General features: G+C 30.8%; 1 protein-coding gene across 1 annotated transcript; it reads right to left on the bottom strand.

The window, feature by feature from the left end:
- Positions 1–2,744: 2,744 nt before the first annotated feature.
- Positions 2,745–12,006, bottom strand: LOC111677384 (anaphase-promoting complex subunit cdh1). The gene is made up of 6 exons (XM_023438491.2): positions 11,552–12,006; positions 4,783–6,052; positions 3,850–4,064; positions 3,424–3,611; positions 3,073–3,346; positions 2,745–3,010 (listed from the first exon to the last, which is right to left on the bottom strand). The coding sequence occupies exons 1-6, from the start codon at positions 11,586–11,588 to the stop codon at positions 2,745–2,747; spliced, it is 2,250 nt and encodes a 749-aa protein (XP_023294259.2). The 5' UTR covers positions 11,589–12,006.
- Between the last annotated feature and the right edge of the window lie 1,152 nt (positions 12,007–13,158).

The following is a 13,158-nucleotide window of genomic DNA, read 5'->3' as shown; positions in this document are numbered from 1 at the left end:
CCTTAATAGCAAACAAAGTAAAACATCTATTCTTAATAACATCGGGACAATTTCGCGAACATTTAATCGATTTTAATCTAAAAAACTTTAAAAATTAAAAAAAATTTTCAAAGAAATTTTCAATCAATGTAGTAAGCTATAAATTTTCTGTTAGGAACATTTTTAACAAAGAAAAAAATAGAATTTAAATTTGAAATATTTTAAGTCAAGGTTTCTAGATTTTGTTCTAAAGAATGTATATAAAAAAATTCGTACAATTAAGAACTTATTCTTAAATATTAATAACCTTTGTCAATGAAAGCAGTTCACAATATTTATGCTGAAACTTTTGTCTGTGTAATAAAGATTTATATCAACAAAAATCTTTCTAACGAATTTTATGATTAATAGTACATATTTAAGTCAACACCCCATATAAAAATCAAACCATAATTGACCGCAACCCACATATAAGAATAAACGAGGAACGGCCTATAGTTGACCTTAAGGGTCCAATTCAGAAAACGTATTTTAACGTCCTTTACTGACTCCATAATAACATTATGGCGATGAAATTCGACATAAACTAGATTTGTAAAAACGAAAATCTGATCTATAAGGATCGATATGAGATGCTGGCTTTAAATATCGGTGCAGTGACAAAGTTCGACACAAACAAGTTTTTTAGGAACCAAAACCTATATCTATGAAGTCTTATTTATTTTCTTATAGTCAAATAGTTTATTACTAGTAAATCATTTAAAAATTAACATATACGTAGATATATGATAGATTTACACATATTAATGTTGTGGATTAACAACGTCATTTGTTTATATCTGAAACTTTCAATTTTGTATTGAACAATTTTATTTTATGTATGTATGTGGGATGGGTAGGACCGATTTAAAAAAATCATAATAGTTATAACGTTTTGTTTTATTATATTAATTATTACAATTATTTTTTTTTTGAATTACATATTAAATAGAGGATCGCCAATATCACACTACCATTATCTTAAATCATAATCTGGATATTTAGTTCATGCCGCATAGTAAATAAGAAAATATATTTCTAACAACTAAAAAAACACTTGCATAAGAGACTTTCAGTTTTCAAATTTTGCTGTTACCATTGTTCTGTAACAGCAAAATTTGTTACACAACAAAGATTTTATTTTTCCTAAACCTTAATATTGTTAGCATATATACCTACATCCACCTTAATACTAATCGTTTTAGTGGCATAGTTAATTGTAAAATTGCTGTAACAAATGCGACACATATTGTGACAAATTACCCTTAAAGATGATGAAATGTATGTATGTGTGTTTATAATGTTTCACAAAAAGGACAATAAGTAAAACATAAAATATATTGGAGAGAATGGTCTTGTTAAGAATTAGCAAAAATCTTTTAATGATTTCATGTATGTTTTGTTGCTAAAAATCATTAAATTTTAGAAAGTCTCATTTTATGTTAAAATACATATGCATACATGAACATACATAAATACAAATATATTCATGAATTTCTATGTGAATTTGTGTGTTTGAGTAACATGTGCATGTATTGAAGCATTCAAATTCATTGAATTCCTTTAACTTTTTCAACTTTAGCACCCAAGTCAATGCTTAACAATACATGAACGATATGTAAGGCATTTTCGCTTCAATAGCATTCACAAAATATTTGGGGAGTTTGTTCGCTCGATAATTTCTCTCTCTTTCTAATATTGTGTAAAATGTTTATGTTGAGTGTGACATTATGTCAAACATTAGATATTCTACCATTAATTCTTCTACAACTTGCTACCGATATCGATGTCTCTTGGTAACAACAGCAGCAACAACAATATATATTGTATGAAACACAAGTGTTTGTGATGTTATTCGGCCATTGTTTGCATGCAATGTGACATAAAAACAACAATTGTCGCCCTTTAGAACAATGCATGACGAAATAAGATTTTACGCATTTTTAAGTAAAACGTTTTATGTTCCTTGTTTTTGTTCTTTTGTGCCTTTTAGTCCCTGTCTAAGCCATGTGCTTTCGTGTATACATATTGGAGTCAACCCCTGTTAAAAAGCCATGAAAGTTTTTTATTTCATACTCGTATTTGTACACATTACATATCATCCTTCGTCCTTTCAGTTGGCAAATGTTTCTAATTTGCCACATTTTATAAATGTGATGCCTGCCCCCTTGTTTACGTCAACTGAGTGGAACAAATTCCGTTTGACTGCACCTGCAAACATGTTTAAACATTTAAAAGACTTGTTTTCATTTAATTTTTTCTTCCTTTTTTGAATTGATATTTTTGTTGTAATACGAGAAAGTTTTAGCAATGGGGTTTTCGAGTAAAAAAAATGCATGTTTCCTAATTTATATTTTTAATCCTAAAAGACACATAATCAATTTGATGAAAAGTAAGATTTAGAAAGATTTATTATTTTTTGTATGATTTTACTCCTAAATCATATAATATACTCCTAAATCATATAATAAAATTGTAAAATCGCTTACGTTTAATTCATTTAAAATAACATAAGTACTTTTAATTTTTATGTATTATTTTCTTTTATTTTTTCAATCGATTTTCTAAATTATTAACACTTAAACTGTGGCAAACATAAAATTTATTTTGTTATTCTTTTTTACAAATACTAATTTTGATTTTTGTTCATGTTGTTTTTGTTTTTTGTGTCTGTTAATTATTAAAGTTAAGTGCAACTTAAAACTACTTAAAATTCTAAAAATTACTTAATTATCATTAATATCTTTATTCACTAAACTACTCATACCAACACCAACTCCACCACCACCACCACCACCACCTCCGCTTCCGCCACCAGCATCACTATAGGCCAATTCTTCAGGTCGAAAATAGGAATTTTGCATACTGTACAAACGATCAATGGGATTGATCATGGGGGTTTGTGAAAAAGGCCCCATTAATTGTTGGAATGTGGAATAGCTGAGACCCAAGATGGTATTCAAAATGGGTTCATTGGTTTTATTGCAGTTTTCTGTAATGAAAAGTAGATTTTTAAAAATTTTATGTTATTCTTGGTTGCTAATTGCCATTTACCTTTATTTGTTTCTATACAATTAAACGGAGCATTTTCATTTTCATCTTTAATGCAATTCCTTAGTTTGGCCATAGTATCCGCTGTATTTGCTGTGGCAAACGGTGAATCCATTAAAGATTCATTATCACTTTGTGCCTCATCCTTTATTTTTGTCATGTTGCTGTTGTCGGACTCTTGTGAATCTTGAGAATCGCTGTTGCCTTTAGTGTGGCCCTCCTGTTTGGCTTTCTTTTGTATTTTCTTCACTTTGGCTCTTTGATTTTGAAACCATACCTTAATGAAATTAAAATTTAACGAATAATTAATATGCATTAGTTGTGCGTAGAGTAATACGAGTTTGTGTGTATTACCTGTACAATCCTTAGACTTAAGCCTGTTTCCTTTGCTAGGTTTTCTCTGACTTTTCTACAAGGTTTAGGCGATACTTCAAATGATGCCTTGAAAGCTCTTCTCTGTTGTGTATTTAATATTGTACGCGGTCTCTTGGGCCCTCTACGACCATCAAGCTTTGGCGCAAACAAATCATCACCATAGAAATCTGCTTAGAAAGGAGAAGAAGAAGAAAAACAGGGAAAATTTATTAAGAAATTTATATTTATTTAATTTCTATTAGCTTAAATTTAAATATCACATTCCTGCTTGAAAAAGAAGCCCTTTAACGCAATTTATTCTGTTGCCTTTGTTGCTCTTAAACAAATTTATTATTTTGTAGAAGAAGAACAAATAAAGCAAAGAATTGTTAATAGCGGTTGGTGTTGTGTTGTATTATTACTTACCGTATCCTTGCAACATTTCTACTTCTTTCTCGTAATCGAAACGACAAAACAATTGGCCCTGCTTTACAACATACTGTTCGCCCTTCTTCAGTATGGCACCGCATACAACACACGCAAAACATTTCAAATGGAAAACATTTTCAAGTGTCCTCATCACCAGCTCATCAGCAGCAATTTTATGACCGCAACCAAGGCAACGATTTCGCAAAAAAAGTCTGTTGGCAAAAGAGAATAAATATTAAAAAAAACTCTATTTGCATTTCTATATACCTTTGTTTATTTATTATGATGTAAGGTTTTGTTATTAAGAAGTAGGTTTGAAATGCTAATGGTTAGGCCAGTTTAAATATTTACATTGAAATCAATATCAAACTAAGAAATGGTGCTTCGAATTTTTTTGCAAAAATTTGTTGTAATTCACTTGAATACGACCATTAAAATTTATGTTGAAAATACGGTTATTAAAAAGATAGTTTAAGATTTGGAAATGAAGAAGTAAATTATAGGATTCCTCGCTAAGCTATAATAAGTAGGTAATACAATAATATAATTTTGTAATTGTTTCTGAAATTTTTTCGACTTTCAAGTTATGTGGGTGTGGTAGTACAAATATTTTAATTGTTAGAAACATTAGCACAGACGCATGATATCCTCCCCGCTATAGTGGTGTAGATTATAATCATTATACTAAAAGGAATCAAATGTATGTTAATCTCATTACTACAATAGTAGATCATACAATTAATGTCCAACAAATTTAAGTATTTAAAATCTTTGAAGTACAATTTAAAATCTAACGTACAATTTGCCTTTGGCAATATAAATAGGATATTAAACCATTGATATCCTCTGTTACTCATACCAATAACAATAAAAAATACTGAACTACACACATTCTTCTAAACTACACACAAACACTTAATAAAAACTTACCTTTCGTAGTCGATGCGACAATAGAGTTTACCATCGCGGGCGAAACAGGAATGCACCAAATGCAACGAACATGTTGCACACTTAAGGCAGCTCTCGTGGAAGGAAGTGTCGACGACACGCATTATATAACGATCACAAATGGGTTGGCAACAATAACCGCAGGCCAGCGATGAGGACATTGAGGTGTTCGACATGGACGATGGTGTTGAGCAGGCATTCGAAGACAATGACAATGGCAAGGATGACAATGCTGAAGCCGACAACGGACACAGTGAATCAATTATGTGTGTGGAAGGATGCGAATGAAGATGAGGATGAGAATGTTGATGTGAGTGAGAACAAGCTGCTGCTGAGTTCAATTGCTGTTGTAACAAGTGCTGTTGTAAAGCTAAAGCTGTTTCAATTGCATTGTTATTGTTACTATTATTGTGGCAATTGTTTATGTTATTGCTGTTGTTATTGTTGTTAATATTATTACTGTTTAAATTGCATTCAGTTAATGTCAAACGGTTGGCTGAACATTGTAAAATATTTAAGGCTTGTTGGTGTTGTTGATGTAAAGACAATTGAAGTTGATGTTGCTGCTGCTGTTGTTGTTGTTGCAATGATGGTGGTGGTCCTGGTCCACAAGGATTTGTTGATGATTTGTTATCACTTGCTGTATTACTATTGTTGTTTGTAGTTGTTTGACTACAGTTGCTATTGTGGTTGTTACAACTTCCGTTGACAAGTGTCGTTCCTGTCAATGACTGTTGCTGTTGTCCATTATTTGATGTACTTGTTGACATTGCTAGTGTTGTTGTTGCATTACTGCTGTTTGTCATATTGTCATTAAGAGCTTCCTGACTGCTGCCATGGCTGCTGTTGCTGTTGTTACTAGTATTAGAGGCACCACCCCCACTGCTACAACTACTGCTGCTGTTACTATTACCATGACCATTAGATGAGGAGAGACATTGACTACCATTGACTTGAATTGCAGACAATTGAGTGGAATTTGCCGTTGTCGTTTGTTGAGGCGTAATTGGTGAAGAGGTGCTCTTGTTCGTGACACTGTTACCAGAAGCACTTGCAACTGTGTTATTGTTGTTGTTATTATTGTTTGAGGCGGAAGTATTTGCTGTAGATGTTGTTAACATTCTTTCATTTCCGTTCATGGCCATTAAAGAGTTGTTGTGTGTATTTTGATGGTGCTGCTGATGTTGGTGATGATGTAGCAAAATGTGTTGTTGTGTTACTGTTGCCTGACATGGTTTAATATCTAAGGGAACTATAAAACAAGATACAATTTTAGATATCTGTTTGGTCTAAAGTTTTTTATAAAATAGTTTTTATCTAGCTGTGTCCCTGCCAATTGTAACAACTTTCAGTTGTGTGTAAATAGTAAAGTTTTACTCAATTTTACTGTTTTTGTGGTATTGTTCAGGATTTGTTTTTGTGGCCTTGTTATTGTTTTAACATCTACTCTTATGTGCAATGTAACAGTCAGTGCGTTTTTGTCTGTTTTTTTTCTGTGAATAGTTTGTTGGTTGGTCAGTTGGTTGTATTCGGTCAGTTGCCCATTTAACTGGATTGTACTTTAGTAAATTTGTGGTTTTGTAATTATTGAAATAACTGTATATTTATTTACACATATTTTTTATGTTCTGTTGTAACTCGACTATTTTGTTGGACCAAAACCCAAGCAGTGCTTATTGTGAGGATTTAATTTTGTTTTGAACAGAAGCGTTCTGTGAAGAACATTGTAAGGGAAAATTATACAGTTCAGTATTATGTGCTGAATCTTATAATGTGCATAACTGCCAAGACCTTTACCGTGTTAATCCTGATTAAAATACCTTCTGATTAGATGTAGGAGATTTAAGATCTAGATACAATGGTACTATGTACTTAGTTGATTTTTCCCGACTCCTTCTCAAAAAGTATTGACATCTGTAACTCTGAACCTGTGATTTTCCTATTGAGTTTAAAACATTTTACGTTTATTATTATTGTTGTTGCTGTGTATTTGGTTACATTTGGTATTTAATGTATTAGTCCACAGTTGCTGGTCGGTCATGTTTCAATGGCTGCCTGGACTGATGTTTGACTATTTTGGTCAGTTGGTTTATTTGTTGGCTGGTTGAATGGCTGCTCATCTCTGACCATCTATGACCACTACTTCTACTACTTTTAAAACAACTGATATTACAACTGTTACTTCAAATGTTTGTGTGTTTGTAAATGTAGGAACACTTGTGAAATGTTGTCTCAATTTATTGGTTTAAATGAAATTATTTAACCACATTTTCATGGTGTTTTAAAATAATTTCATGTTTTTTATTTCATTGCATTAAATATTTCAGCGTTTATTTTACTAACATATTGAAATACAAGAACATTATTAATTACATGTAGGTGTGTGTAGCGGAAAATTATGAAACTGCTGTGAAAGTGAGAGAAAATTCCAGTGCAACATTATAAATTTCGCATTTGTTAATGAACAGTTTAAAATGTTTAAAAAATTAATTTTTAATGACAAATTATAAAATATTTCTGTTTTTGAAATATTAAAATGTTTGCAAAAGTTGCTTTAATTTATATTGGTATGATATAACCTAACTAATATTAGAGAAAAGTAATAAAAACATATTAGAACTATAATCCGCATCTATTCCTAAAGAACTAATTACTCAAATGTTCGGAGGTCCGATTTTTATTAGAGTAAATAAACTTATAATTGGTACGATAGTGGTCTAGACTAAAATCGATTTAACAAAAGACTTAACTAACCCAAAAGTTCAATACGTAAAAAGATTATAAGTTTTCAGCTAAATTTGAATTGTTTATCAAAAATTTGACTTCTCTTCAGCTTAAATACTCTATCAAAATTTCAATTGTGTTAAATAAATCCGATTAAAGTGAAATCTATACGAAAATAATATACAACAAGAAGAACAATAACAAATATTTCTATCTGACCTGACTCATTGTAATGCGCTGAAAGCTGAAATAAATATCCTGAAATCCTTAAGCATATGTTTATGCTTATAGACCGAAAGGAAAATAAAACGAAGCAAAAAAACACCCAAATATTTTTGTCCGTATTACAATTAGGGGTTGCAGTTTCTTTGCTTGTATATGACTGGGTTTATACTTATATATTATACAATGATTTAAATTCAATTTTTCCAAATCCTAAATTCTTTTATAATTTAGTTATAAGCAAATCTGTTTAAACAGGGATGATGTAGATTACGACTGCAATGCGTTAAACAGTTGAACCCCTTTTTAAAGCATTAACAAACATCTTACATTCAAATTGTATGGGTTTGTTTGATTGTATTTTAGAAAATTTTCTGGCAATTCATTCAATTCACTATACGCTCTTTCATTCATTCATTCGCTCGTTCGTCCTTTAACACATTAGTTTCTAATTAGTAAACAAAACGTTTCATCCGTTTATACTTTTTCGCTTGAATAGCATAGAACTGTTCTTGTGTTACTGAACAACACAATACAAAAACAAAGTTGTTTAAAATATTTTCTTCTCTACTTTGGCCGGGTGGTGTTTCTTTTCTGAACAAGTGTAAATCTTTTGTTATCATGCCAAGTCATGTATTTTTTCAACTTTGGCCAAATCATTCATGGAACATTTGTTCTTTTTTCTTGATTTTCAAAAATTCGTCCATAGATTTTGTTCATTGTTGAAATGCCCTTTTGATTTGAACATTTTATAGCTGCCTGCTACATTTGCTTCTGCCACAGATTGTGCATTAGTATACGAGTGAGTGTCTGTGGGGCTGTGTAGTGTAACAGGTGTAGTTTGCATGTTATTGCCATCTCTAATCAGATTATCACTTACATTTTCTTGCATATGAACATATTTTTGTGTTGATCTCGACAATAGCTCTGCGTGTTACTTTTATATGCTTATAAATACTTTATTTTTTTATATAAAACAAAAATTGAATATAAATTGGCGAATGTCATTCATAATCTATAAAGGATTGACTTCTGTCAAGATTTTTCTATTGTCTATCTATTTGTGTTTATTTTATTACACTATTATGCTTTGATGCCCCTCGGGCATATTTTATTGATGCTAGATCCCATTTTGAAGTATTGCAATTCGGTGGTAAAGAGGTGCTACCAATACCTCTAGTCTGCCGGGACTATAAACTGTCGTTTAAATTTCAATCCCTGGCTTGAGCTTGAATGATTTTAAAAGTGGTATAAACAGAGCACCACACTTAGTGACTGTTGTTGAAACCTAAACCGCAGGAAGAAGATGCTTGGTTTAAAGACTGATACACAGCGAAATATAGTTTTAACGATTAATTTCTGTTATCGTTCCTAGATTCTAGGAGCGGTACAAATTACAGAGCATGACTGTGGATTAAAAATTTTTGGATTTGAGCTGATAATTAGAAGATTGTGTTATACGAAATGGAGTTTACTTGATGTTTATTATTGAGTTTAATTTGATGATGTGCTAACTAAGGTTAGCAAAAATGGACTATTTTTAATTTATTGGCGATTTTCCTACATGGCTGAGTACGTTATAGTTTACTCTAAAACATGGTCAACTTATCATAGTAGGTCTATGTGACCACTGAATTACAGTCTTGTCAATTAAAATGATCCGTGTTTCGTACTACCAATTAAGTTCTCTAGGAGATTTTGCCAAATCAACAGAGCTATGTCTGTCGTGTGGTTGGGCGAAATAGTATAATGTACGTATATATGTAGGTAATTATACATAAAGGGGCAGTTGTGAATTGTTATTTTGTTATTGAAGAAGTCAGTGGATAAAAAGTTCACGTAAAGCACTCCGACTTCATATAACTTATGAAAAATTAATCTTATATTATAATTACAACTGGTGTAGGTGTAAATAGTGTAATTAAACAATTTTATTCTCAAAAGTTTAATGGTTAATTTTAATTTTTGATTTAATTTTAAAGCCAAATTAATTCCGCCTTGTACAAAAACGATTAACTTAACAATGGCTATTAACACATGTTTTTATATAGAAAATTGTAATGTAAACCATTGTTAACTTTAATAATCGTTTTTCTATTGTCTTCAAAATCATGTAAATAAAATATTTAACTATCAAATATAACAGTTAATTTTAGGAGAAAACATTTTAATGACAAATAGATCAATCAGCACCGTGTTAAAGTTTACATGAGAACACCTAAATTCTTTTCAATATTTTAGTGAGTTTATGGTAAAGGCTCGTTCAGGAGTTTGAAATGTAAAATTAAAAAAGTACTCAATGTAATCATTTTCAATACAGATTGGTGTTATGTATCTTTTAAATCGGCCAAATCGGTCTTTATTGTGTGTGTGAACAACGTACCTTTAATACGGTAGTTATATAAAGGCTATAGTCATCTTAAAGTTACATTCACACCTATCTAATATTTGAAGAAAAAACTTAGCCTCTAGTCTTTCTTTAATAAAATTTAGATTATTTAGGGGTTACGTCATTTTTAACAAATATGATAGGTGTAAACGTAGCTTAGGCGCGGTTCCACCAAACCAAAAATGTTTCATACAAAATATAAAAATCAGGAATAAGAAAATAAGGAAATCGGTGTTCAGTACTAAAAAATCCATCTTTCAAACTCTCTTCACTCCACGAATTTGTCATTTCGTTTACAACACACCAAAATATTGGTCATATTTTCAGAAGAGGATATATGTATATTCTAGGTCTTTATTAAATTCTACGACGATCTAGCCGTGTTTTACCTTTTATTTGGTATTGAATGGGCAATGGGAATAGCCCCCGTGCAAGTCGCCCCCTAAAAACAGTTTGTACAGTCCTAAATATTTTGAATATACTTTGCTGAGTTTAGATATGATTTAGTTTAATATAAGCCAAATTTGAGGATAGACACTCATAAAAAGTTCACTTCTGAAAATAACTTTAAAGCTTTATTAGCTTATGAGTATATAAATAAGTTTATATAATGCCCAAATAAAGCTAGAGAATTTCTTTAACGCAACAAGTAAGAAATTATAGTCGGGCGTGGCCGACCATATAATACACTACACCTGTTTCAAAAGTAAAATATGATTAAGATTTCATAAGAAAACATTTAAGTTGAATTGTACCTTACCTCAGATACACTTAAGCCATTTATTGTTGAATAAAACTGTAGACAGTTAAGTCAAATTTTGAAGGGGGCTTTTTATAGGGGCTAGGGTCAAATGAGGCATTATAATTATAGAGTTCATGATGGTCATCAAGGCTAGTATAGAACTTGGTTTTGAAGCTACAGTTGTACAGTTGTATGGGGGATTCGTCTACGATGCCATAGAAGATTATGTGCCAAATTTCATTGAATTATTAAAAAAAACATACGAGAACAGCGATACAAATAAGTGTAATATTAATCGAAATCCATCTACCAAATTTTACGACAATCGATAATTAATATTTTGTTAGCTCTAAAGATCAGTGTCCACAAATCACTTAAGGCCTATTTCAAATATCACCCTGATGAGCATTCCTTTTATGCCATACGATTTAATGGTGGGTATATAAAATTCGACATATCCGAAAAAAACACTCTTATTAGTTTATAACTGAAAAAGTTAATAGTTTATATTCTAAACAACTCCACTTTTAATCGGAAAGGAATTTTGCTTTAGGCTACATAGAATTTATGATATTAATAACCGAAGGCTTATGTATACATATATTTTAAAAGTTTTTTACAAGCCGCCGGCATTTCCTTTTATTTTAGATTCGCTATTAAGATATAATACTTACACATGCCCATTGGTATGGGATGATGTTCTTCTATCATTTTTTTCCTTGTTTTGATTTTCTAATGTTGGAACTTTCAAAATAAACTATAATCTTTGACAAACAAACACTCAATCACTTATTTAAATTTTTTGTAATAATTTTAAAATCTAAAGTCCTTTAAATTGTTTTAATACATTTTATTTAAACTATACAAGTATCTATATGTATATTTAGAGTCCTTTTACATTTCGTATCTTTAAAAACAAAAATTTCTTTATTATAGTATTTTCTATGTTTTTTTTTTTTTTCATTTATGAGCTTAGAATCGTTTTCTTTTGACCAACACATACATTCTCACACAGATTTAGCCACTTTGTGTGAGTCTAAATATTTCCTTATTTTTTCTTTTTAAAATGGCGATTTTTGGTTTTAAAGTACTCGCCCGTGTTTTGTGTGTAACGCAATGCTTGACTGATTACGGACCTCTGGCACTAATGAAATTTGTAAAAATATATTTGGAACTCAACTTTGCTGGTAGTTAGATAAAAAGGATATTTTTGTTGCTCATAGGGGAAATCCTGTTGAAAGTATATTTCTAGTAATTGGCTAAAATTGAGAGGTTTTACAAAGCAGCATTTCCTTTATGAAAATTTGTTGTGAAAACAAAAACAAAAACAAAGGATCCATATTTGCTTTGGCCATGCTAAATAGAGAAGATGGCCGCGTAGCATTCAAAACGAGTGTAATTCTTAATGAATTTCCCCTGTATTTTGGGGAGTCTACTTGTGGCATAAAGGGATATTCCATAGAAAAAAGGGCACATGCGCTTTGCTGATTTGAAAATAAAATTTAAAACTAAATAAGGGAGCTTTTCTATTCTTTGCTATTTGCGAAGAAAATACACAATAGATATTTGTTTTTAAACAATAAAATGTGATTTCAATAAACGTATTAAAATCGACAAAAATACTGGTTCAGAAAATACAGGTGAATATATAAAATGTTTATCTTTAGTTAAGTTAAGAGGACCTTTTAAAGAAGTCAGCTGGAAGTGACATTATTGTACTTAATCATTTTACACGTTAATCCTTTATATATCCGCGTACTTGTGGTTCTTATAGTTTTATTTTCTTCTTCATCTACCGCTGTTCTTACTGTATCTTCATTCATTATGACAGTGTATGATGCTGGTGTGTGTACGAATATCTTTTTAACAGCTGATAATTTAGTCTCTGCCAACAACGAATTGTAATCGTAGTCGTTGTAGTAAATGACTTCGTAAAACACGTTTTTATAACATGTTTTGTTGTTTATCCTTTAAACCCTTTGCTACCCTACGTCTTCCGTTTCATATTTGCTGAAAGTGTTAATGGTTGTTCAGTTTTAGTTTCATTTTAAAGCTTCATTTATTTTCAATTTTATTTCCTCTTTTCTATAAACAGACAGAGGATTCTTTTAACTTTTTCTTGTACACATGTCTTCCTTATCTTATAGACACTCATACATACTCCCACATACATAAATAAATACATACATATATTAAAGTCTATTAAATTAAGTTAAAATGTAATCGAGGTTTCTATAGCTTCTAAACATTCTTTAGCAGACTTTCTTTCGTCCTTTGAAAT

Source organism: Lucilia cuprina, chromosome 5 (genome assembly GCF_022045245.1).
Source record: "Lucilia cuprina isolate Lc7/37 chromosome 5, ASM2204524v1, whole genome shotgun sequence".
Lineage (NCBI taxonomy): Eukaryota > Metazoa > Arthropoda > Insecta > Diptera > Calliphoridae > Lucilia > Lucilia cuprina.
The sequence above is the reverse complement of the archived record's forward strand: the minus strand, read 5'-3'. Positions and strand labels throughout refer to the sequence as shown.

Bases quoted from the DNA above. Each gene is read 5' to 3' on its own strand.
- LOC111677384 (XM_023438491.2), bottom strand. From the start codon at position 11,588: ATGATAGAAGAACATCATCCCATACCAATGGGCATGT. The intron at 6,053-11,551 runs GTAAGTATTATA...CTTGTTTTATAG, and splicing joins TCCCATACCAATGGGCATGT to TTCCCTTAGATATTAAACCA. The intron at 4,065-4,782 runs GTAAGTTTTTAT...TTTTGCCAACAG, and splicing joins TGTCGCATCGACTACGAAAG to ACTTTTTTTGCGAAATCGTT.